At 36.7% G+C, this 23955-nt stretch overlaps 1 protein-coding gene across 1 annotated transcript in view; it reads right to left on the reverse strand.

The window, feature by feature from the left end:
- Positions 1-23955, reverse strand: part of PRTG (protogenin) — a 123627-nt gene that overhangs the window by 30572 nt on the left and 69100 nt on the right. Inside the window, exons 10-11 of the mRNA XM_057722400.1 lie at positions 20297-20602; positions 19379-19567 (exon numbers count right to left, since the gene is read on the reverse strand). Of these exons, the coding sequence (XP_057578383.1) occupies positions 19379-19567; positions 20297-20602 (495 nt within the window). The remainder of the gene's footprint in view (positions 1-19378; positions 19568-20296; positions 20603-23955) is intronic.

Consider the following 23955-nt stretch of genomic DNA (forward strand, 5'->3'; position numbering starts at 1 on the left):
AAAAACATCTGTGGTTTGATAACCATTCCTCCAAATCTCAGCCCTTGGCAGTTAAAAGCATGCTTACAAGATGGGAGAGAAGCAGGTAGACAGCCTGAAACCAGTCTTAAATTTCTTCTCAAGTAGGAAATGCAAGCTGGTGAAATATCAGCTTCATCAATCATAGTGATAAAACATGACTGCATTATTTATTTATGCCTCCTTTAGAACTCGCAAAAGCACTATATTACAGCAATTTATTTAAACTTTGCTGAATGTATCACTTTGAAATTGATTTTAATGTTAGCAGATAAGAGAATTCTGGGAGTTCTTTGATACAAGCAGGTGCAGGTCATTACCATGTTAATGGGTTATAAACAGTCCACTCAAATTCTATATAAACCTTAAATCTTTTAGGTACTGAAAGACACTGGAGATGTCTGGGGGTGCTTGGAAGTTATTCATTATAACTTTAAATAATTTTCAACACATATGAGAGAGAATCTGAAACAACTGGAGCATATGGAGCTAAACTAAAAACAGTTTCTGAGAAATAAAATATTCAACAGAAGATTTAAAGTTTCTTATATCAATCTCAAATATATTATTATAGGAAATTCCCTGGCAGTCCAGTGGTTAGAACTCAGCACTTTCATGGCTGTGGCCCAGGTTCAATTCCTGGTTGGGGAACTAAGATCCTACAAGCAACGTGGCTCAGCAAAAAAAAAAGAAAAGAAATATATTATAAACAGCAGTTTATAAACATTTCATGGATAGAAGAAATATTTAGTTGTTTAAAGAAATAATTTCAGTTTTTAGTTCCTCAAGTGAGCTTTAATTGGAAGGGCTACTGGATAGTATGAATAAGAAATTGATTTTCTGTATTTTATTTCTCATTAGGTAAAATTATATTACAATGTATGCCGATTGATATAGCTTTTAAATATCCCACACATCACTAGAAAATTGTTTTGTATAATCAGTTGTTATTTCAGAAGTGCTGTTGTTTTAACCATGTGCATAATCATTGTAAAACCACTGCTAATTTGGAGGAACTGATTAATGATTAAACACACAGCACAGGGCATTTTTAACCTTTTAAATTATTTTTTAAATATTTTGATATATTTTCCTTATTTCTTATTCTCTTATTTGTATGTGCATATGTTCAAGTATACACATAAACTCACACTTTTTATTTTTTTGAATTATCAGTACACTTCACACCTAAATACTTGGACATGTTTCCCCTGGGAACAAGAACACCCTCTCCGTATAACCACAATACCATTATTACATCCAATAGATTTAACGACACAATTTTATCTGATATATAGTCTATTTTAAAATTCCCCACTGGTAATGTCCTTTATATTCACCGCCCCCCCCCCAAATTCCTGAATCCAAATGAGGGTCACACACTGCTTCTTCATCTACAATTGTTCCCTGTCCTTTTCCTATCTTTCGTGACAATGACATCTTTAAAGAATCCAGCCCAGATGTTTCATAGACTGTCTCACATCTGGATTTATCTAATTGTTTCCTTATTGTTAGATTCAGACTAAATGTTTTTGGCAAGGATGTTACACAGGTTAGACTATGACTTTAATAGAGGGATTTTTTATTAAGGGAAATAAAACTTAAAATCCACATTTTTTTTGTAACTGCAAATTTGTCAGATTTCTTGTTGAAGAGCAATTATCATAGTTTCAAAAGCTTTCCCAATTCCAGAATAGTGTTTTCTTTGTGGCCAATTTTATCTCTATATCTGTTTATCTATATTTATCCATATGAACGTTTGTACTGAACTCTTGCCAGACAAGACAATGAAAAGTATGAACATGTTTTTAGGGTTCTTATAAGATTTCTAGAAATATCTGGGACTTTATATATAAATAATGCAAATGCAGATCTGTTTCCTTAATTCTCAGTGACTCACACTGGAATGCCAATATGTAATATACGCAGCCTGGAAATAGAGTAAACCAAGATATCAGGGCCATAAAGTATGCAATTCAGTCAACATGGGACAGAGAATTAATATGATTAAAACAATCACTGTAATTTCTTAGAGTGGGTGTGTGCATAGTAAAATGGGCCTTTTAAAAGGAGTGTTTCAAATGTAGTTTCTATAGTTTTGCAGGGTCAGAATTAAGGCCCATCTGCCATGATTTTTCTTCTGAGACAAAAGGCCATTTTATGAAAAGAGTGGGAGTGTATTCAAGAAAGGGAAACCATACTAAAAATCATCATACTTGGTCATCCAGATGGAGAAAGGTGAAAGTTCAAAAAAATTATTTTAATTGTTTCCTCCGTTAATATCTCTAAGTCTTCCAAAACCCTGTAACTTGTTAAACGATTCTAGAAACCACAGGAATCTTATTTCCTTATTATCTTAAGTCATTGTCAAGCATAATATGGTTTTCAATACATAGATTCATAGAGACTCTCCAACAATTTGAGCATAGAGAGTTTTTTCAGAGGTACTGTATTTTGGGAATTCAGTTAGTGTATTCAAATCGTCTAATAATTAAAATATCCTGTTTCCCCCAGCTAACAGTGTTTGTGGTTTGCTTTGGCTGCAAGGAAGCTCATAGCTAAACTCATAGGCATTTCTAGCAACTGTACATTATCTTACGGCATGCAATAAAGAAGCTGTTGTCTTGCTTTCACTGACTCTTTCTATTTTGATTTATCTTTGCTCCAATTTCTTCATCTAAGTGTAGTCAATTAAAATATACTTTACTGTTTTTTCTCATTATGATCAAATATACATTTTTTACAGAAAATTTATATAACTCAGATAAGTCCAAAGAAGAAAAATAAAATAGCCTTAAAACTAGCAGCCAGCAATAAGCACTGTGAGCATTGGTTTTTGTTTTTTTCATTCCCTTTCCTATCCATATGTATCCATATTCAGTATATTTTGTGTTTCATAACCCACTTTTTTCAGCTAATATACTATGGACAACCATTCCTATCATTAAATATTCTCCTAAAACATTCCTTCTAATGTCTACATTTCAAATTGTATGTACCGGGTTTATTTTATTAAACCTCTGTAGCTGAATATTTAGGTTTTCTCCAGTTTTTCATAATTATAAATGATCCCATTCACTACAGCGAGCATCCTTGTGGTTAAATGTTTGTACAGGTTCATAATGCTTTCTTATGACAGATTCTATTGATGGAGTTGCTGGGTAAAAGAGTGTATATCACTCCACTCCCTATGCCTAATTAACCCCAGAAAAGCTGTGTATCAATTTACACTCCCACTATTAATACGAGTGTTCTTTAATCCCAAACACTTACTAACACTGGGCCTTTTATCACCTATTTCTTTATTTTGTTGAATTTTGTGTTTCTGTATTGAGTTACTCCAAATCTTTCTTAAGAAGGAAAGCAGGAGGTATATAAATTTGAAATAATGACTAGCTAGATATATTTACACAATTTACCAGGGAAGATGTATAAACTGTGATAATCAGGCAAAATGTGGTGCCTATTGTCTGCACAGGTTTCCTAAGTTATTGTTAACATCCTGGAATGCTGAGAAAACTGCCATTTTCACCTTCAGCTGAAGCAACTGCTCTAGTTTCTACGACAAGGTAAGAGTCGACGGAGTCACCTATCTTGGCCAATTCAAGAAGCCCCCACTTAACACAGGACAGCTTACATTCTGGGATGTTATACAAAGTCTTTGACGAGTTCAGACATCTCAGAATGGAATAGAAAAGTACAATTTCAATACACTCTGTCAGGATTATGTTATCACAGCAGCTTATCCAAATCAACTGATAAATCAAGTTGTTGAGATAGGAAACTATACCAGCATTTAGCCTGTTTTGATGATTAGTCTATGACTGTGGTTTATGCCATGGCTCCTCTAAGTCTTTCATTATCCCATCAGGGTCCTTCACCTAGTTAACTTCTATTATCCTTTAGATATCAATTCATTACCAGTTTCTCAGGGAAACCTAAACTGACCCCCACTCACAAACTATATGGTGTCCCCTATAACTTATAACTCCTATGCTTTTCCATCACAGCACTTACAAAAGCTTGCAATTATAATTTATATGGTGATTTGATTAATGTCTGTTTCCTCTTCTAGATCGTAAAGCTTCATAACTGGGATAGTTACTTAGAAATAATCAATTCTCTACCTTAGAATAGTAGTCTCCAAATTTTTTCATTTCATCCTTCATTAGTAACTTTTTTTCAGGGACTTGCCTGGTGGTCCGGTGGTTAGGACTCTGCACTCTCAGTACCGAGGGCTCCGGTTTGATCCCAAGTTGGGGAACTAATATCCCATGAGCAGCGTGGCATGGCCGAAAGAAAAAAAAAATGTGTGTGTGTGTGTGTGTGTGTGTACATACACAGAACTCTTTTCTAGCAAGCATCCTCATAACATATACACGTGTGTGACTGTCCTATTATGTACATTATGAAACATACATACAAAAATATTTTTAAAGGCTAAGATAAAAAATACTTCCCTCCAGTAATGTCTATCTTGTAGCTCCCCTCCACCTCATGGTGTGTATAATTAGTACAAAGCTTAACATTTCATTTGCATTAACTAAGTTTTTTTAAGAACAAGCTTACAACAAAAACCAAACAAAACCCCCAAGTATAATTACTGCTATGCAGCAAATGTTTTGTTCTATCCACCCTGAAGTTTCTTTCATGTGCTAATGTGATATTTAAAAAACCTCCTCGCCATTAACTTACTTAGATCTTTAAAGACCTCACACATCTAAAGATTCTTTACATTCACCAGAAACTTCCAGAGTGGTCTGAGGGTTGATATGTAGTATGATTAATGGATAGTATTGATTTAATTTCCTACAACAAGAATTTTCCCTTTTGTAAGGAAAACTGTTGTTTGCAGCTCATGTCAAGCATTTTACCATGCTTACAGATTCTTATTTTTAAATAAGGAATAGCTTAGTGAAGTTTTTCCTTCATTCATAAAATTACCACTGGAACGTTCTGGCCTATAAAACAATCAAGAGCTGATTAATAATTATGAGCGTCTTCCTAATACCAAGGAAACATGGCTTTTATTTGTTACCATTTTAACGAGGTCTTATTAGCACATGTAGAAAGGAAGCAGAAAATAGAAGATAAATTTAATAAGTAAACTTCAAAATATAAATACAAAGTGCTGTAGAGACTACTGGGATATTTTAGGAGAGAGATACATAAAGATTCAGTATAAAGGTATTAGTTAAATAATTATTAAATAGATGTGAACATCATTAGATAGTAAACTATTCAAGTTTCTTCAAAGATCTTAATCTGAAGTGTCATTTGGAATGAAGTTAAAAATTCTTTTTCTGTGGGGGAGGGACAGATTGGGAGTTTGGGACTAGCAGATGCAAACTACTATATACAGGATGGATAAACAACAAGGTCCTACTCGATAGCACAGGGAACTATATTCAATATCCTATGATAAATCATAATGGAAAAGTATGAAAAAGAATGTATATATATGTATAACTGAATCACTGCTGTACAGCAGAAATTAACACATTGTAAATCAACTATACTTGAATAAAACAAACTTTAAAAACTACTTTTTCTGGAGACAAACAGTGGGACAAATTTTGTTCTCATATACTTTTTATATTTGACATCTGAAGAACAATTTGACTACTTAATATACAAAGAGAGAAAATCGGTGATTCCTATTCTCAACCATATTTCAATAGTGCCTGTTTTTGTTTTCGTTTTTTAAGTTTTCTGTTCTTTTGCTTTTCCTAAAGAAAAGATATTTCAAGTGTAAATTTACTTTGAGGGAGCCAGCAGGAAGGGATATTTGCTGAAAGTGAAGGAAACAGAGAAGGACACTTTGCCTCCAGCATCTCCAACTCTTAACTCCTCTAACATCAGACCCCAAACTTAAGTGACATCAGACTCAAAAGTGGAAACACATCACAATTGGTATTTCACTTTATAGACTGGTTAAAAAAACACTGCCACTTGAAATAATGGAACTTCCTTATCCTGCTTATTTTCCCCATCTCCACAGGGGCCTTACTTTATTTAGGGTTCTTTTCAGTCAGGCATGAAAAGTGAGGCTCCACAAGTACTGTAAATCTTTACCCAGCGCCAAAGGTCAAAGGGTTATCTGTGCTATGCAGTTTTAGGGTAGATGATTTTCTTTATTCTTTTCTTTCTTTCTCCCCCCCCACTTTTTTTAAGAAAACAAAACATATGCATATGAAACACAGCAAGCTAATTTAGGTACTGAAAGAGTTCCTCTTCTACACATGAACTGCTTTCTCAAGAAAACTACTAAACATCAACTTTTCAGGCATTTTACAAAGAGAAACCAGATGCAACTGAGTCCCCCTCCCCGCCACCATTGTCTGCTAGAAAACTTGCCACACAGCTGCTAAAGCAGTAAAACAACTTCAAACCTACAAAAGTGATGACCATTTAGGCAAATGCATCAATTTCATTCTTGGAAAAAAAACAACTCTGCTTTATCTTTAAAAAAAACAAAAGAGTAGCCTTTTTTTGTTCACAAATTACACCTCGCTTAATAACAAGACAGATGTTTTTCACAGAGCTTTTCATGTTTTAGAACATTTCAAAAGGTGATGACTATTCAAGACTAAGAATATAAAAGTCCAGGAAAAACTATCAAAATTCTTTTTTTTTTATAAATTTATTTATTTTATTTATTGGTTGTGTTGGGTCTTTGTTGCTGTGCACGGGCTTTCTCTAGTTGTGGTGAGTGGGGGCTACTGTTCATGTGGCACTCGTCTCAATAGTTGTGGCTCATGGGCTCTAGATCGCAGGCTCAGTAGCTGTGGTGCCGGGCTTAGGTGCTCCGCAGCATGTGGGATCTTCACCATCCAGGGATCGAACCCATGTCCCCTGCATTGACAGGCAGATTCTTAACTACTGCGCCACCAGGGAAGCCCCTCAAAATTCTTTTCCCAATTATTTTTTTGGTTTTGATATGGAAATTTGAACCATAATTTTTTTCAAAGATGGAGAAAAAATATTTAAGAAAATACAGGCATTTATTGCTGCCTTCCTTCTCTCTCACCAAAACAAAATTTTTAAAGTGAGAAGTAAAATTGTTGAGTGTAACATCCCACAGGGTGCAACTGATACAATTCTGATACAGTACAATATACAGCACAAGAGTAAAAGGCATTTATTCTTTCAGGGGGCACTGTCATTTTCATGCTCTTTGCAATCCTCTGAATTTAAGAGGGAGAAATGCAAATTTTAACAGTACTGCTATTGCAGTCAACTGAGTTTACAAAAATAGTTACAAAAAAGACTTTCACATACTGAAGAGTACAAAATATCTTCTGTGATCTGCTACAAGATACAATTTGGAATTTGCCAACTGCATTTCTCCCATAATATAGCAGTAATGATTTGTGTGATCCCTTTTGCTTCTTTCTTAATCAAAACTCCTCTTTTGCAGCAAGTAAAAGAAACTGATAAATGTTTAGAATTGCACCAAATTAAGAATATAAATATGACTCATCGATATGGAAAGAATATAGAAAGAATTTCAGTTTCCTAAGGTCTATGAAGATGATTTTAAGGGAAAAGGCACTGAAAATGACAACTGAGAAAATGAGAATGTTCAAAGTTTCACATAGTAGGAGAAATTTCAGTAAGGTTTGTTGGATGTGTCCCACTTTCCTGAAAGTTACCTAATGTCTTTCATTCTAAAATTATGCTGACAATGGTTTCTTCTGCTCAATTCTTTGCAGCTAAGACAAAAAGATGCTGGGTCCCTTGGAGCAGGACAGCATCAGTGCGTAGGCGTAACGCTGAACTGCACACCAATGTTTTACCATCTCCTATCTTCTGCAATCAAAACCATATATTAAGCTGCTAGAGACATCTCCACCAGAACACCAACCTTTCCAATCCAACATGATCAAAACTGAACTTAATATCTCCCACTTTACCAAATCTGGTCTTATTCCTGAAAACTCTACTTCAATTAAAGTATCATCCAGCTTCTTCCTTACCTATCTATTTACAAACAGCTAATAATTACTGAGCATTTACTATGTACCAGTGCGCTGTGTTGAGGGTTCCGCATGTACTAGCACACTTAATCCTCAACATCCTGGACATTGTGCAAATTGAGGTTTGTGGACGTGCAGTAACTTGAAAAAGATCACACCCCAAATGTGTGGAGAGCTAGAATTCAAACCCTGCCAGCTCATCTCAAAACCCTCAGTCTTCTATTTTAAATTTTAAAACTGACTTTTTGGGGGTGTATGGTTCTATTTAACACATGCACATATTTGTGTAACCACCACCACAATCAGGAAACAGAACAATTTCATCACATCAAGAAACTGCTGGTGCTGCCCTTTTGTAGTTAAATCCTGCTCCCACCCCTGATCCATGGCAATTACTGATCTGCTCTCCACCCCTATGGTTTTGACTTCTCAAGAATGTCACATAAATGGAATCATACAGAATGTAACCTTTTGAGACTGGCCTTTTTCACTCAGCATAATGTCAATGATATTCATCCATAAACGACTGCAAGTAGCCACATAGTTCATTGCTTTTTATTGCTGAGGAGTAATTCAATTGTACTGATATATCACAGTTTGTTTATCCACTCACCCACTGAAGAACAACTGTTGTTTCCAGTTTGGGGGTGGCTGGGGGAGGACTGTGAATTGAGCTATACATTTTGTGCATAGGTTTTTATGTGAACATCAGTTTTCATTTTTCTAGGGTGAACACGTAGGATGGGATGGCTGGGTCACATGGCACAGGCACATTTAACTTCATAAGACAGCACTGAGCTGTTTTCCAGAGTGGCATTTTGTATTCCTACAACAATGTATACGAGTTCCAGGTGTTCTGTATCCATGTCAGCACTTGTCATTGGCAGTTTTGACATTAAAAAATTTTTTTTAGTCATTCCAACAGGTATGCAGTGGCACCTTATTGTAGTTAAATTTTTTAGATTTGTATTTCCATAATGGCTAGTGATATTGAGCATCTCTTCATAGACCTCTTGGGCATAATCCCTATATATGAATGTCTCCCATCAGGCCCACATGTAATCAGTCAAGCTCTAAGCCCGAAAAACTTCACACCTGCCTTCTCTCCAATGAACTACTGTCTTAGCTTATCTTACTATTTTAGATTATTTCAACACCCATTTTATTGATTTCCTGTCTTCAGTAGCCCCATCCGTGGCCCATGCTCAACGCATTCTCTAAACCTATCCTCTACGATATGACTACCAGTTACCTGTCTAAACAAGCCATGTCATTTTCTCACGTAAAAACTTGATGGCTCTGCACTACTTACAATGTAAGACAAAGACTAAATAATTTATCAAGGTACACAGGGTCCTTAAAACATGGGCCCTAGTTAACCCATGGTTTTAGTCTTCACAACTCCTACCCATGCAATCCATGTTTTAGCCATAGCAACCAGCGAGGCTACCTCTTTTAATCTTTTTGTTTTTGCACATTTTAAGCTCCTGTAATTGGAATAATTTCCCTCCATTTCTCTACTGGGCAATTTCTCATCATATAGTAAAATTAGTCATTTATCTTCTGTGCTTTCAGAATACTCTGACTACACCTCAATTTTGTCTATCAGCACATCTTGCTATGAACACTGATAGGTCCCCCAGGCTGAACTTAAACACGTGGGCGGCAAGCATGCCAGCTTACTTTCAGGTTCCTTGTGCCCAAGCCAGTGCCTGGTGAGTATGTGCATTCAATCCATACACACTAATCTTTAAATTTTAAAAATAATGGGAGTAATGGAGAACACATACATGGAAACCTCTGAGAAAAATGCATACTGTATTGATGCTAGAATGAGAAAATTTACATTTTTAATTGGTACTATCTTCTAGGCGCTGTCTTCATGAGGAGTTAGGAGAAGAAAGCACAGAAGTCAAAATTGCATGTTGTGGGGATGGTTTCAATCTTGCAACTTATTTGCTGGTAATTAATTTATACTAATTTAATGGTAACTGCAGCCCATTATCAGTAATTTCTAAATGGAGTTCAACTGATTTGCAAGGCCAAAAAGCTTCTGTACTACAAGCCTTCTAGTAGGGCCCAAGAGACCAGTTCCAAGAAAGTATAGGAGCCTCTTCACCTGAGACCTATTGAGTTCCATAAAACACTGTACTCACTGTACTCACACAGTGCTAATGAGGGCTTTCCAAACAGTACAGCAGATCTTAGAGCCATGGTAAAGCTCAGTGATAGCTGAGTGGGTTAAAAAATGTTCTCCTTTTCAGTGACTACTAAACACTCCTGGCTTCATGCTGTGGATTTAAAAAACAGTTTGTGGTATAGGTTTATGGAATCCATGGCTATGTTTCCTTTATTTCTTTAATCACTTAAAAACACAAAATTTAATTAACTTGGCACTATCACAGTTACCTAAAATGAGATGACCAAATCAAGATTAGACTTTCTCAGGGGACAGAATATGTCATTAGATTTATGACTGGATGCCTCCTGAGAGTTTACTCAACCAAAATGAAGAATAAATTAAAACACTTTAGCACAGTTACAGAACTGGCTTAACAGGAGGCATAAGCCAACAGTCTAAACACCTTCCACTTACATGTTAAAATAGTAGTTTTCTTTCCAGATATGAGATCAATATTACCTAACACTTTGTAGACAATTTTTGAAGAGAGTCTGCACAGTGAAATTTGCTCATCTGGTGGATATTATACTATACAATGACTGTAATCCCCAAAAGCTGAGTATAAAGTGATTTAAAACAACAGAATAAGCTGTTTTCTAAAGGAATTTTAATTTACTATTTGTGTACATGGAAACTGCCATGCACAGTAGGGACTAGAGTAAACTTGGAGTACAGACATTTATAACATCTCTGAATCAGAAAGTGAAAAGAAAGTTCACAAAACCTCTTTCAGGGAAGAAGCAGTTCTGAGCTGCTTTGTGTCTCATTTTTCTATATTATATTCTACACACTGCAACAGAAAGATATCGCTAAACATAACTCTAATCAGGCCACTTGCTTGCTTAAAATCATTTAATGGTTTCACACTGCCCTTAGGGTAAAGCCCCAATTCCCTCATATGCCTTACCAGGTGCTGGCCTCTAGCAGGCTTCTCCAATTTCACTCTGGCCATAGTAACACTGCGTTTCCTCCAGAACATGGTCTCCCTCACCTCCTGGTCATCCCACATAAATCTCAGCATTCCCTGAGTATTTCCTGGGCTCTGCCCTCCCGTCTTTGTAAAGGTAGATTTACCCTGAAGCTATGAAGCTTAACTTTCAGAGCCCTTGACCTTCATGGGGTCTATTAAAGACACTGTACCTACAGTGTATTTTTATATTATTTTAATTTATTTTATTATATATTATTTTATCAGGCCCCACATAACCTGTATCTGCCCCTGCCCCTTTGCCTGGCTAATCCTAACCTTCATTTACATCTCAACATAAATGTTATTTCTTCTTGAAACCCATCCCCATTTTTGCCCTGAAATAGGTCAGAGGCTCCTGCCAAATGCCATAACAGCAATCTGACATCCACTATCAAGGAGTTCATCACACCTTATTTTAACTGTTTATTAATTATCATTCTTCCTCCTAAGTTCCCCAGATGCTATGATCACGTCTACATTAAATATGGCTGTGTTCTAATGTAGGGACTGCCACATAGTGTGCTTGGTAAATATCTGAGAATGAATGAGTGAATCTGTGAATGAGTACTCAGTGGCAAACAAAATTTGGGAACAAAGCGCCCAAACTAGAAGATTATACCTGAGAGCCTGTGATTCATCCACTCCTTGGGTGTCTGGGAAGAAATGTACTAACTGAATGATGCTACTCACCAAAGGCCATGTTTTTCTCCATGTGTAAGCTGAGAAGTAGGGGAAGTGTGACTAGAAACAAGATAAGCAACAAAAAGGGCAATAAACACGGACTAAAGAGAGGTTTAGCAGTAACAATGATTAAAAACTATAAGTGATCTGACAATTAAGACACTCAGCAATATAGGAACCTAGAAGGCACAAAAACAAATTTCTGAAAGATTTCCAACAAGAATAACAAATTAAAGCTAAGAGTTATTAAGTTATAAAGAATTAACTGGCTATTTAGGAAAAATATGACTAGGTCCTCTAGACCAGTGTTTCTGCTTTAATGTGCATACTAGTCACCTAGTAATTATGTTAAAATGGAAATTCTGATTCAGTAGCTCTGGGGAAGGGACGGGGGAGCCTGAAAGTCAGCATTTAAGTAAAACTCCAGATTATTCTGCTGATCCTGGGACCACATTTTGAGGAGCAAGGACTGTCAAGTCTACACCTGGAACTGGCAAACCACAGTAACATAGTCTACTGCCTTTGGGTCACCTGCCAGCTAAAAATGGTTTTTATATATTATATTTGAGTGGTCAGAGAAAAATTTTAAACAATATTTTGTGACACGTCAAAATTATATGAAACTCAAATTTCAGTCTCCGTAAATACAGTAAGGCTTTTTTAAAAAATATATATTTTTATATTAATTAATTACTTAATTTTATTTATTTATTGGCTGCGTTGGGTCTTCATTGCTACACATGGGCTTTCTCTAGTTGCTGAGAGCAGGGGTTACTATTCATTGCGGTGTGCAGGCTCCTCATTGTAGTGGCTTCTCTTGTTGTGGAGCATGGGCCCTAGGCACGTGGGCTTCAATAGTTGCAACACATGGGCTCAGTAGTTGTGGCTCACAGGCTCTAGAGCACAGCCTCAACAGTTGTGGCGCACGGGCTTAGGTGCTCCGTGGCATGTGGAATCTTCCCAGGGCAGGGCTCGAATCCATGTCCCCTACACTGGCAGGCGGATTCTTTACCACTGTGCCACCCAGGAAGTCCTACAGTAAGGCTTTTTACTGGAACATAACCAACACTCATGCATTTATGAATTTTCTATGCTGCTTTGTGCTACAGTGGCTGAGTTGGATACTCGTGGAACAGACCATGTGGTCCACTGTATTAGTCTGCTTAGGCTGCCATGCCCAAACACCACAGACTGGATGGCTTAAACAACAGAAATTAATTTCTCACAGTTCTGGAGACTAGGAAGTCCAAGATCAAGGTCTGGCAGGAGTCCATTTCTGGTAAGAGCTCTCTTCCTGGCTTGTAGACAGTCTCTTTCTCGTTGCCTCATATGGTGGAGAGAGCACTCTGGTACTTCTTCCTCTTCTTATAAGGGCACCAGCCCTTTTGGATTAGGGTCCCACCCTTATGACCTCATTTAACATTTATCACTCTCTCAAAGGCTCTATCTTCAAATACAGTCACGTTAGGGGTCAGGGCTTCACCATACGAATTTGGTGGGGACACACTCAGTTCGTAACACCCGCCTAAAACATTTACTATCTGGCTCATCACAGAAAAAAACTTGCCTAGCCCTGGTCTAGGCCCTTGCTCCTTAAAGTGAGCAGAAATGCAGAAATTTCAGGCTTCACCCAGACCTACTAAATTTTAACAAGGTCCCTGGGTAAATTCATACACATGTTAAGGCTCAAGAAGTAGTGGTTTCCATATCTAATGATCATGGTAAGTCATATGGGAAAAAAATTTTTTTTTAAATACAGATTTTCAGACTCCACCCTGTGAGGAGAACTACATTAAAAACAACTACAACAGCTAACATTTGCTGAGGATTTACGATGCAATTTAGAATGCAATGTTAACCCTTATGTGTATTATGTCATTTAATCTTCCTAACATTCTAAAATAGCTATTATTTTTATTATTATTATCCCTATTTAAAAGATTAGCCAAACAACCAGGATTTAATTTGTTAATACACTGTGGAGCTTGTAAGTTAAACCTAGGCAGCAGACTTGAAACTTTGTCAACTGACATTTTTCTTTTAACCATCAGTGCCACGTGCCTCCTATAATTGAGCATTGTAAATGACGTACCATGGGAATGACTGACACCATTTGGGGTCACAAGAGGATTCCCAGAAGAGTTAAGACTTAAAAGCTGGGCAAGATTTTTTCCAAACAGAAAGAAGAGACAGGTCTCTAATTTTGTCCAGAGAGTATCAAAAACATTTAAAAATGGAAGATTACCTTTCATCCAAGAAAAAGAATTTAAGGAAAGATAAACAGATGATTAACTGTAACTTTTGTATAGTTCTTACAGTTTCATCAACCTGCAAACATTCTATCTTTAACTAAAGATAATTGCAAATTGGCAAATCAAAATCTTTTTTTTGTTTTGTTTTAATGTAACAGTACTTTTAGTAATGGGATTTTTTAGAAGTGGATGCTCCATTTCTTTTGAGGTATTGGTTTTTTAAATATTTTTTTTTTAATTTAAGTATTAAGGTTCTAAAATGTGGTCTGAATATCCATCACATTTGGCATTGTTGGATACTACAGAGATGGAAATTTTCAAAAATTTTTACCTCTTAGTAAATTAGGAATAAATAGTTCAGTATTCCCTAAAGCCTGTTTAAGTTTCAGCATGTTTTGTCTTGATAAAAGATTAAACACAACATAAGAAATGATAACTTAAATATTTAACAGTGAAGGAAGTGAAATACAGTACTTTTTAAATGTTCCCTTTGTTCTAATTTGTACTCAGTCAATTTTATGGCCTACATAGTGGGTGGTTTCCAAAATTATTCCTTTAAGAAGTCTACTGACTTCAGTTAAAGGAGCTTATTTTGTAATTATTTGAAAAGAAAGAATGAAAGAATGCAATCAGATACTGTTCAGAGCAACTATTTCTACTAATAGTGAAAATTAACTGTGGTAAAGCACAGGAAGAACTGAAGAGAGGCAAAAAATGTGAAGTTATATTCCCAAGGATCTTGCCTGTGGTAAATGACAGCAATAATGTTAATGGAGTTTCTACACCAAACCTAAAAATGGTCTGTTAACAAATAAATGCAAAGTGATCTCTTAGAAACCAGCGCTGCTTTATGAAGTCAAAGCTAATCTGGGCAGAATGCCTAATGATATTTCTGTTGTTGACTATATGTTACTTCAGCATAGAAGAATCCTGGCATATAATGACATTTGAGCTGACAGTCAATATCAAAGCACCAGATTATCTGAAATAAATTTAAAGCTAAAAGTCAGTATGGAACTATATACCTGAAATTATTCACAACTAGGAAGATTTTGTTAAAAAATACAGCGTATTTTTTTGCTCCACCTTAAGTGATGTAGTCAGAAAGTTGCAGACCAACCACATTATAAGGATTTTCACCTGTAGCATACTTCCAAAGAATTTCTGAGTGTTATGGAAGGCTTCCTTGTGTGAGAGGGGTGAGGGAACACAGTCTCTGAAAAGACTTTGGCTTGCTTTAAAACGCGACTTCCATATTTTGTAAACTGAGTGATTCTAATTGTCTTCAAAACAAAATCGCTATTATAGTAAGGTTCACAATGAACCCTCTCTGATCAAAGTGGTCTCCTTTATGCCACAAAATCTTGTTCTGCCTTGACTAAAGGAAAGATTACAACTTCCTCCAGCTATATCAATTTGGCTCACCAGTGCTAGTTCTCTATTTTCTTTCATGAGATATGTAGCCACACAATCAAATCCTACTCTACTGTAGTGAAAGATAACACCCAGAAATCTGACTCAATTTTACCATGCTTCTACACAAACTGGCTAAGGGACGCTAAAATTACACCATTAACCAGGGACTGTTTCTTCAGACTCTTACTCCAGCAGAAACCGGGAGTTCTAACTTTAGATTTCTCAAAAAAAGATCTGTGAGTTTTGAAGGTGTGATTTTAAATATTTTGGATCTTTACAATTGGTGCTAAATAGCATGCTCATTAATCATGCTTGTTGTGAAATTTAATAGCACAAATTCTTTGACAAAATAGAAACTAAAGGTTATCTAGTATCAGTGTCCTAAATGCTAAACTAACAACAGCACCATCTAAATAATTCCCCCCTTTCACTCTATTCTACACAGACAAAACAATTAAGAACAGTTTCTTAACAATCAGCTTATGAAAACTGTCCTCTTGTGATCAGAAACTCTAACTTCAGAATATGAAGCCAATTTCTGAAATAAAAAGACCAAAAAAAAAGAGGAACAAATTATTTCAATCAGCCTATTACCAGAGAACACAAGCGTGCTATTAATTTTGCTTTAGTTTATTGTGTGATGAATGAAATAAACATTTTAAAATCCTATTTAAAACTGAACTAAACACTGAAAGAGCCAAGGAAAAAAAACTAAGTGGGAAAATAATCACTACAAAGATACAAGATCTTGAAGAAAACCGCAAGCCACAATTTAGAACAAATCACATAAACATTAAATCACAAGCCTAGTGCTTTTTATTCACTCCCCCAAAGTAAACCACTTCCAATAAAATCAAACTGTATATTTTAAAATCATTAAACTAGAACTAGCAACATCAAAATATTTCCATTGCTCTGCCAATATTTATATTATACTAATAAAGACACAAGAATCTTTTTAGCCACTTTAAAAAACAAAACACTCTACATCTCAGGGAATAGAGCTTTGGGCATTTAGTGTAAAATGTTCTAAAGTAACTTACATTATTAAGTAAAATTAAATTTAATTAATCAGAAATTTGGGAGAAAATTAGACAAGTGAGTCAACTTAATCTTTTGGCTTAATCCTTGTTTTAAGCAGTGGTCACATCTGTTACATTTTTTTAATCTAGTGCTACAACGCCTTACTTAAAAATAACTTAAAATGCTTGTTAAATGAATTGAAATATAGAACTCATTCACCTCTTTCTTTCAGAAACAAAGAACTGTATGATTGCTAAGGAGAATGTGTCCCAATAACACACTTTTTTACTGGAAACTAATTACCAGAAGTGGAAACAAAAAGGGCATCAGAAAGGGGAATAGTATGAAAATGAGATTTTGAGACATCAGTTTGCTACTCAAATTGACACTGAATCAGCAAACAAAAGCATTTAAATTTCATTTCCAAGACCACTTAGTAAATCTAGTTCCGGTCAGAGTATCTTTAATGTGCAAAAAGCTCAGTAAAAGCAAGTATTCGCCATGTAAGACAAAGATAAGGTTCCCTTAACCTACTGCCCTCTAGACACATCACACGCTGTTAAACAGGCAGCTACCGCCAGATGCTCTCGCTAAAAACGGTCACAGATGGTCAGTATGGTCAGCAGAACATACTGCTCACCAAACAGCCAAAACTAAGAAGGAAAGGAGTGAGAGCTGCTAACACTTGCCTGCTTAATGGGTTCAACCCATTCGCTTGCTATAAGCTTGGCTAGGCCCCAAGAGTGACCTTCTAGAAAAGGAAGATGAGACCCTAGGGCTCTCAAGATTAGAAGTCATCCTAAAGGTGAGCTAGTCAACAGCTGCACAATGCTTGAATCCACACAACTGCATCCCTGCCTGTCAGCCTATCCAGCCTTGGACTTCAGGGGTATGGAAAGTGCCATCTAACAAGAAAGCCCTACAGCTGTGACAGAGTCCTCTGCTACCCTGCACTGCATTACTCCAGCCACTCAGTCTGACTTCAGTCAGGAAACATGGGGCTATTTTAACAGACAGGGTATACTGACTATAACAAAATCATTTCCTACTTTTATGCACTATAAAATGATTTTAAACTGAATTACCCCAAATGGCATATGCAAAGGATTTTATGACATAAAAACACAGGCAGTAAATATATGCAATTTATTTTTAAAACAGAAGAAGAAATAAAGGTTTATAGGATTGGGAGCTATTATTCAGAGAGTACAAAAAAATTTCAACAAAAATCAATGGATCTTCATATATATGCCATCTGTAGAAAATTTTAAAATTTTAAAGAATTGTTTTTAATTGGCTAAGTTTTAACAAAATGTTTCTCTAAACTCTTCACAAGCACAGAATTATTTTGTTTTTTCCTAATAAATTATTCATCTATTTAGAATAAGCTACCTATATGTTCAAGAAGACTGCTCTAAGAATCTTGTATCTTCAATGTATGTATACCTCCTTATTAATGAAGAAATTAGAGGTACTGAATTTGACGTATGATTTTTCATCAAAAATTATCTCAAATCCCATTTCTTACTTGATATTGACTAAAATTTTCTTGATTTAATGACATCCATATGGAAAGGGAGGGCTCCCTGAAAAGGCATGGTTAGAAATAAATGCTGCTGAGTGGTTGACAGTAGATTGGGCTAACGTCATCTGAGTATCAATGGCTTAAGGAAGGTCACCCTGGAACATATGTAACTTCTCCCCATCCCTTATAAAGCTGCGTGACAGGGATCAACTGTGAAACTTATTTAACCTAATGCAGATTCAATTAAAATCCAACATAACAAGATTACAAGCAAAACGCCATCTGGAAAACTACAGCAAAGAACTGGAAGATGGGGTTCTGTGTCCCTTGGTCTGAAAACAGATTCCCACCACTGCTTCTTACTGCACAGAGACTCGGGTCTAATGCTGTTCTCACAGCTCGTGCTATGAGGCCAGGGGAAAAAAAAGGAAGCAGTTCCCAGTGGGACCACTGTGCCTCTTCCCTTCCTGCACTCCAAAAGGCAGTCTGCTACAGGGAAAGCTAGAGTGCTTGTAAATTTCCAGTATGTGCATGAGGTGCCGTAACAATCCGGTAGGAATTTAGCTGATGATCATAAACTTGCTGCTTTGTGCTTAAGGGTTAAAAAATCTACTCACAAGCAACAAACAGCTAAGCGTGCATTCTACACCGTGAGTATACTCACACATTCACTGTAGTTAGAAGTGTCCTCACTTTCTACTAAACATGTTTATATCATGAAATCCTTTCACTGTGCAAAGATAGGATGAATAGGGAATAAAAGTCTTTCAGAACTCTGACGAACTCAAACACAAAATTAAGTGCTTCTTCTTTAGTGTTTCAGAGTTAGAGCTACATAAAGTAAATATTTAGTTACATGGCTTATACGTAAGAGCATCATTTTGTACATAATTCATATCTTTTACATATGCAAAATAATATACCTACACAGCACTCGCAGGCAATTTCTAAGTTAAACTTAAGTTATTGTGTATTATCTGATCATTTGGTTATATTTCTAATTTTACATTTCTATTCTACAGCCACCATACAGTCACAAGAATTGATTCGGATCTCACTCCGCCAGGTGTGAACTTTAGAAAGAAAATCAGATGCCCAAAGGTGGGGAGAAGACAGAAGGATACCCCAGTTATTTGACATGGTGCCACTTCACTCACAATGGTGAGTCAAGGACCAATCACTGATTTAAGCAGTAGAATATACACAGTGATGTAGTAAAGTCAATTCTTTCCTTTCTACCATTGAGTCAGTGCTTCTGCCTTATATCCAGTAACTTTCTTCCTATTGGTCAGGGAGGAAGGAAAAAAGGAAAAACACAGGACAGGTTCTCACCCAGGCCACTGAGTGTGTAGAGAAGGCCGCTGGTGGCTAAGAAAACGGGTCCGTTCTCCGGCTGCCCTTCCTCTTTGTAGTACAGCTTGTAGCCCTGAATGGCTGCTGTGTCCTCAGCATCTTGCTGCCACTTCACAGAGATGGTGGTACAGTTCAGAGGCTCCAAATGTAACTCTGGAGACTTAGGGGCTAGAAAAATTTACCAGATGTGTAAGAAACTTGTAATTCCCATGAAAACATTGGATCATATAGATCTCTCTGTTTTAAACCAACAGTTGCATAAAAATTCAATTCCGACAATTATACTTTACCTCAGTATTAAAAATTCCACAATGATATTAAATTTTGAGGCAGAATTAAAAATATAAAATACTTCCTAAAAAACTAAGTTATATAAATAAGAACAAAATTATTTTTGTGTATTTTAAGCTTTTTTTCAAAGAAGAAATGTTTTTCCTAATTGTGACCATCCAATATACCCCTGTGATAGAACAGGCATTATTATTAATCACTTAACAACAAGAAGCCCAGTCACGTTACATTCTACATTAGTAAAAGAGGTGGGTCTGGAACTTCCTAGTATTATGGTCTTTCTATTAAACTCATGATTAAAAAAAATATGGCAATGATATTAACTAGGTCTCAATATATAACTTCCGGCAATTCAATTTGATTTGGACTCATCTGTCCTTGAAGGATCTTCTAAGTAAACATACAGTAACCAAAAGTTTTACACACTAATGAGATCCATGTAAAAAGCAACTACTCAAAAAAAAGTTTAAAATTTTTTTCAAGTAAGCCCATGATTGATGGAATATTTTAATTCATAAGACAAAATTTTTAAATATAAACCTAAGTTGGATAAGAAAAGAAAAAAGAAAAATACTGTGTTATTCTTCCTCAATAGTCAACACTTACCTTTCACGCTTGTAGCTTTGGGTGTCCTGTGTGAGGTCCATACTGAAGACTCTCCCAGCCCCACTCTGGTGGCAGCAGTAATCCGCACCAGGTAGACACTATCAGGTTTCAGGCCCTCCAAAAGGTACTCATGAGTGGTCCCTGGGAGCTCCAAAACTTGGACAGAGTTGTCAGTACTCAGGCGGAAGGACAGGCGGTAGAGGACCACCTGGCCCCGCCGATACTTGGCTGGGATTGGCAGCCAGGAGACGAGAATATCGGTGGGACTTCGACTTGTCAAACTAATTTCAGGAGGTCTCAGGGGAACTAGTCATACAAGAAGATAGGTTGTTTATAAATATTTAGAATCAAAATTGTCAGTTAGCACATCAGTATTTATTGAAGTTTCTTAACAGCAATACATCACATAATAAAGGAGAGATACTTTCAGCCCTAGCTGAGGTTTCCAGTCAAGCAGAGCAAAAACCAGAAAAAAAAAGAAAAAATAACGAGGGAGGATCTGGTATAGAGAACCAAAGAAAGCAAGATTTTCATTGTTATTGTTGTGACTGTTCTGATGCTGTCTGGGATGAATATGAGCTTACTTAATACTCACACAAAATAGTGAAAATACTTCTCAATAACCCTACCAAAATGCCTTCAAACCAGGAAGAGAGAATCAAACAAGAATGGAGAAGCTGAGGACACCAGGGTTATAACCTGACAAATAATTTCAAGTTTTAAAGAGTTGTATTTTAAAAATTAGTGTGAATTCCTAATTGTAATATATGGCACTTAACATGAAAACAATGTTTCTCCTGTAAATAATCTGAACACAACTGGCACTCCAGGAAAATGAGCCAAGTATACTGGGAGTCAGTCTAATATGAAGAGCTAAAATGGGTTCTGGACTTAGCTTCTGTGTAACTGAATCCTTGTTATATCAATTACTACTGTGTGATATCTTGGCCAAATTAATTTCTCTGTGTCTAGGTTTCTTCATATACAAAATGGGGATGAAAACAATAGCTTCTTCTACAGGCTTTCCTACCTTAAGTATGGCAATTATTTGTCTAACTGCTCAAGATGAAAACCTTGGTGCCCCCTTGACTCCTCCACACACTCTCCACATTCTATCCTGTGACTCTACTACTCACACGGCCACCCCCTCAGTCCCTGAACCATCACCCTCAGCCTGTTTTGTTGCAATAGCCTCCTGACAGATTTCCCTGCCTCTGCCCTCATCTCCACCATCTAGTCTCAACACATTTACAGTTAAATTGCAAGTCAGAACTTGTCACTCTTTTGGAACAGATCTGTTCCAAAAAATGAAAAGATGAACTGTCCTGCAAAGGCTCCAATTTAGTGCACTGCATATTACCTAAGACTACCTCTTAACCCTTTTTAGTGTGTATTAGTTTTTCTGATAAAACATGCATACAAAAAACATGCTGTATGAGTTCTACGCAAGCCAACAAAGGATTATAGTAGCTAGACACATGGGTGATGAGGCCCAAGACAGACAAGTTTCCATGGGGGAAGATGAGGGAACCAAGAAAAATATGAGCGGGTTTGGGTGTGGCAGAACAAGTTTAGGACAATGAAACATCTAAGTTAGAGGAGAGGGTAGGGATCACAAGAGTGATAATCCTGAAGCACCTCTTAACAATGTTACAGTGTTTTTCCAGCACCATCTTTTTCTGAAACAAGCACAATACAAAAGTCAGATTTTGTAAAGGGATTTAAAAAAAAAAAAAAAAAAAGCCAAAGTCCTCATTGTGGATTCATACAAAGCCCTATCTACTTATCTGGTCGGCTCCTCATTCACTCTGTGCCTCACCTCCTACTGTTTTCTGCTTGTTCCCTCCAGTCCAGCCTTGCTCGTGCTTCAGGCCCTTAGCAATTTCCATTTCCTCTCCTGGAACTCACATCCCCTGGTCATCTCCCCAGCCAGCTCCCTCGTCTTCATTTCCTTCAGGACTTCAAACGTCACCTATTACATGAGGTATCTCTGTCTAAAGCCTGACTCCCTTTCCCTGCTTTTTTCCCGCTTCTCCTCAACACTTAATACTAATATAGTATATCATTGACTGTTTATCTTATTTATTGTTCCTCTGCTCTTTCTCCCACAATAAAAGTAAGCTCCACAGGGTATGGGACAATTTTTGCCTCTTTCATTCACTAGTAAATATTGATTCACACACAGCAGGTACTCAATAAATATTTGTTGAATGAATGAAATAACAGGTAGGAAAGGGAAACCAATCAAGCATTTCTGAGTCCTTTATGTGTATGAACACATGAATTCTCACAAAACCCAGTGAAGAAAGTACCACTATCATTTCCACTTTATAGCTTAGGAAAGTGAAGTACAAAGAGGTCAAATCACTTACCCCAGGTCACAGAGCTTGTAAGGGAAGAAGTAGACCTAGAGCCTACGTTCGTATCCCCTACACCCTACTATCTCTTATATAACAGTGGTTCGTCCATCACAGGGTTATGCAGGGATTCAGTGAGAGAATGGAGGGAGGGTTTCAGAACAAGCGGTGGTAAACACTCCAGAAGTGTTAGCTGTATCTGCTGCGCACCCTAGGAGACCCACACGTCTCCGTCTGAGACGTGCAGGCTGAGGAAATGCGGGAATACTGATGCAGAAACTTGAAAAGCAGTCTGAGAAGTCTGTATGTTATCCAGAAAACAAAATGAAATTTCATCAAACACAAAAAGTTGCAGAATAAGGAAAGGTGTAAAAGGAGAAAAACTTTGAGATCACAACTTAACTGGAATTGGCAAGCTTTAACCAGGAGCTTGCTATGCTAAGACACATTTTCTTCAAGGGTATGGGGGAATACATCTCATACACCAAAGAAACCCAGATCAACAACAATCACCAGCCTGTGTTTCACCTCAGATACGCATGTCAGAGGTTGTGAAATGTAATGAGATAACTAGAGAGGTCACGGTTCACTCTAAAATGGGACAGACTCTTCAATGAAAACCGAAATGTGGAATTCAGCAACCAGATCAATGATAAATTCTTCACTTAGTAGAAGTCTGAATTTATAAACATTTAGACAAGTAGCATTATAGAGATATAAGAGATGTGGGACCACATGGACAAAGAAAAAGACTTAAGAATCATCTATATAAAAATGTTTTGAAATCTAAAGGGGGACGATTTCTGGAGGACAAGAAAATATTTGCAAAGGAAGAACAGTATAATTAAGTATATGTTAAATAATCCCCTTTTCACACTGCAGGGTACAAAAATGGGCCATGGAGAGGCCCTGAAGAGAGAGGTGAAGAGTCAGAGGAGAAGAATCAGTTCTCTAGGACTATTTTAATGGGTAGAACTTCCCACCGTTATATAGAGTATATGGAGGCGGCCCTCAAAAGGACAGCAACTCAATTTCTAACCCCAGGTAACAAACTCAACAAGTAATATTTTCCTCCTTAAGCAGAATAAGCACAATGTATCTAAAAATTAACTGCTATCAGATTTTATAAGACCTTTTTAACTGACAAGTACTAAATTTCATAAACTCCCAGTTTCAGAAGTCCAGTGCCTCTGACCTCCAGTCATTACATGCACTCAATATGTAACTGTCATGATATTTATTCCTGCCTAGAGAATCTCACACTTTGCTCTACTCAGTAAAGAAAAAAAAACAAAACAAAAA

Source organism: Hippopotamus amphibius, chromosome 2 (genome assembly GCF_030028045.1).
Source record: "Hippopotamus amphibius kiboko isolate mHipAmp2 chromosome 2, mHipAmp2.hap2, whole genome shotgun sequence".
NCBI classification, from domain to species: Eukaryota; Metazoa; Chordata; class Mammalia; order Artiodactyla; family Hippopotamidae; genus Hippopotamus; species Hippopotamus amphibius.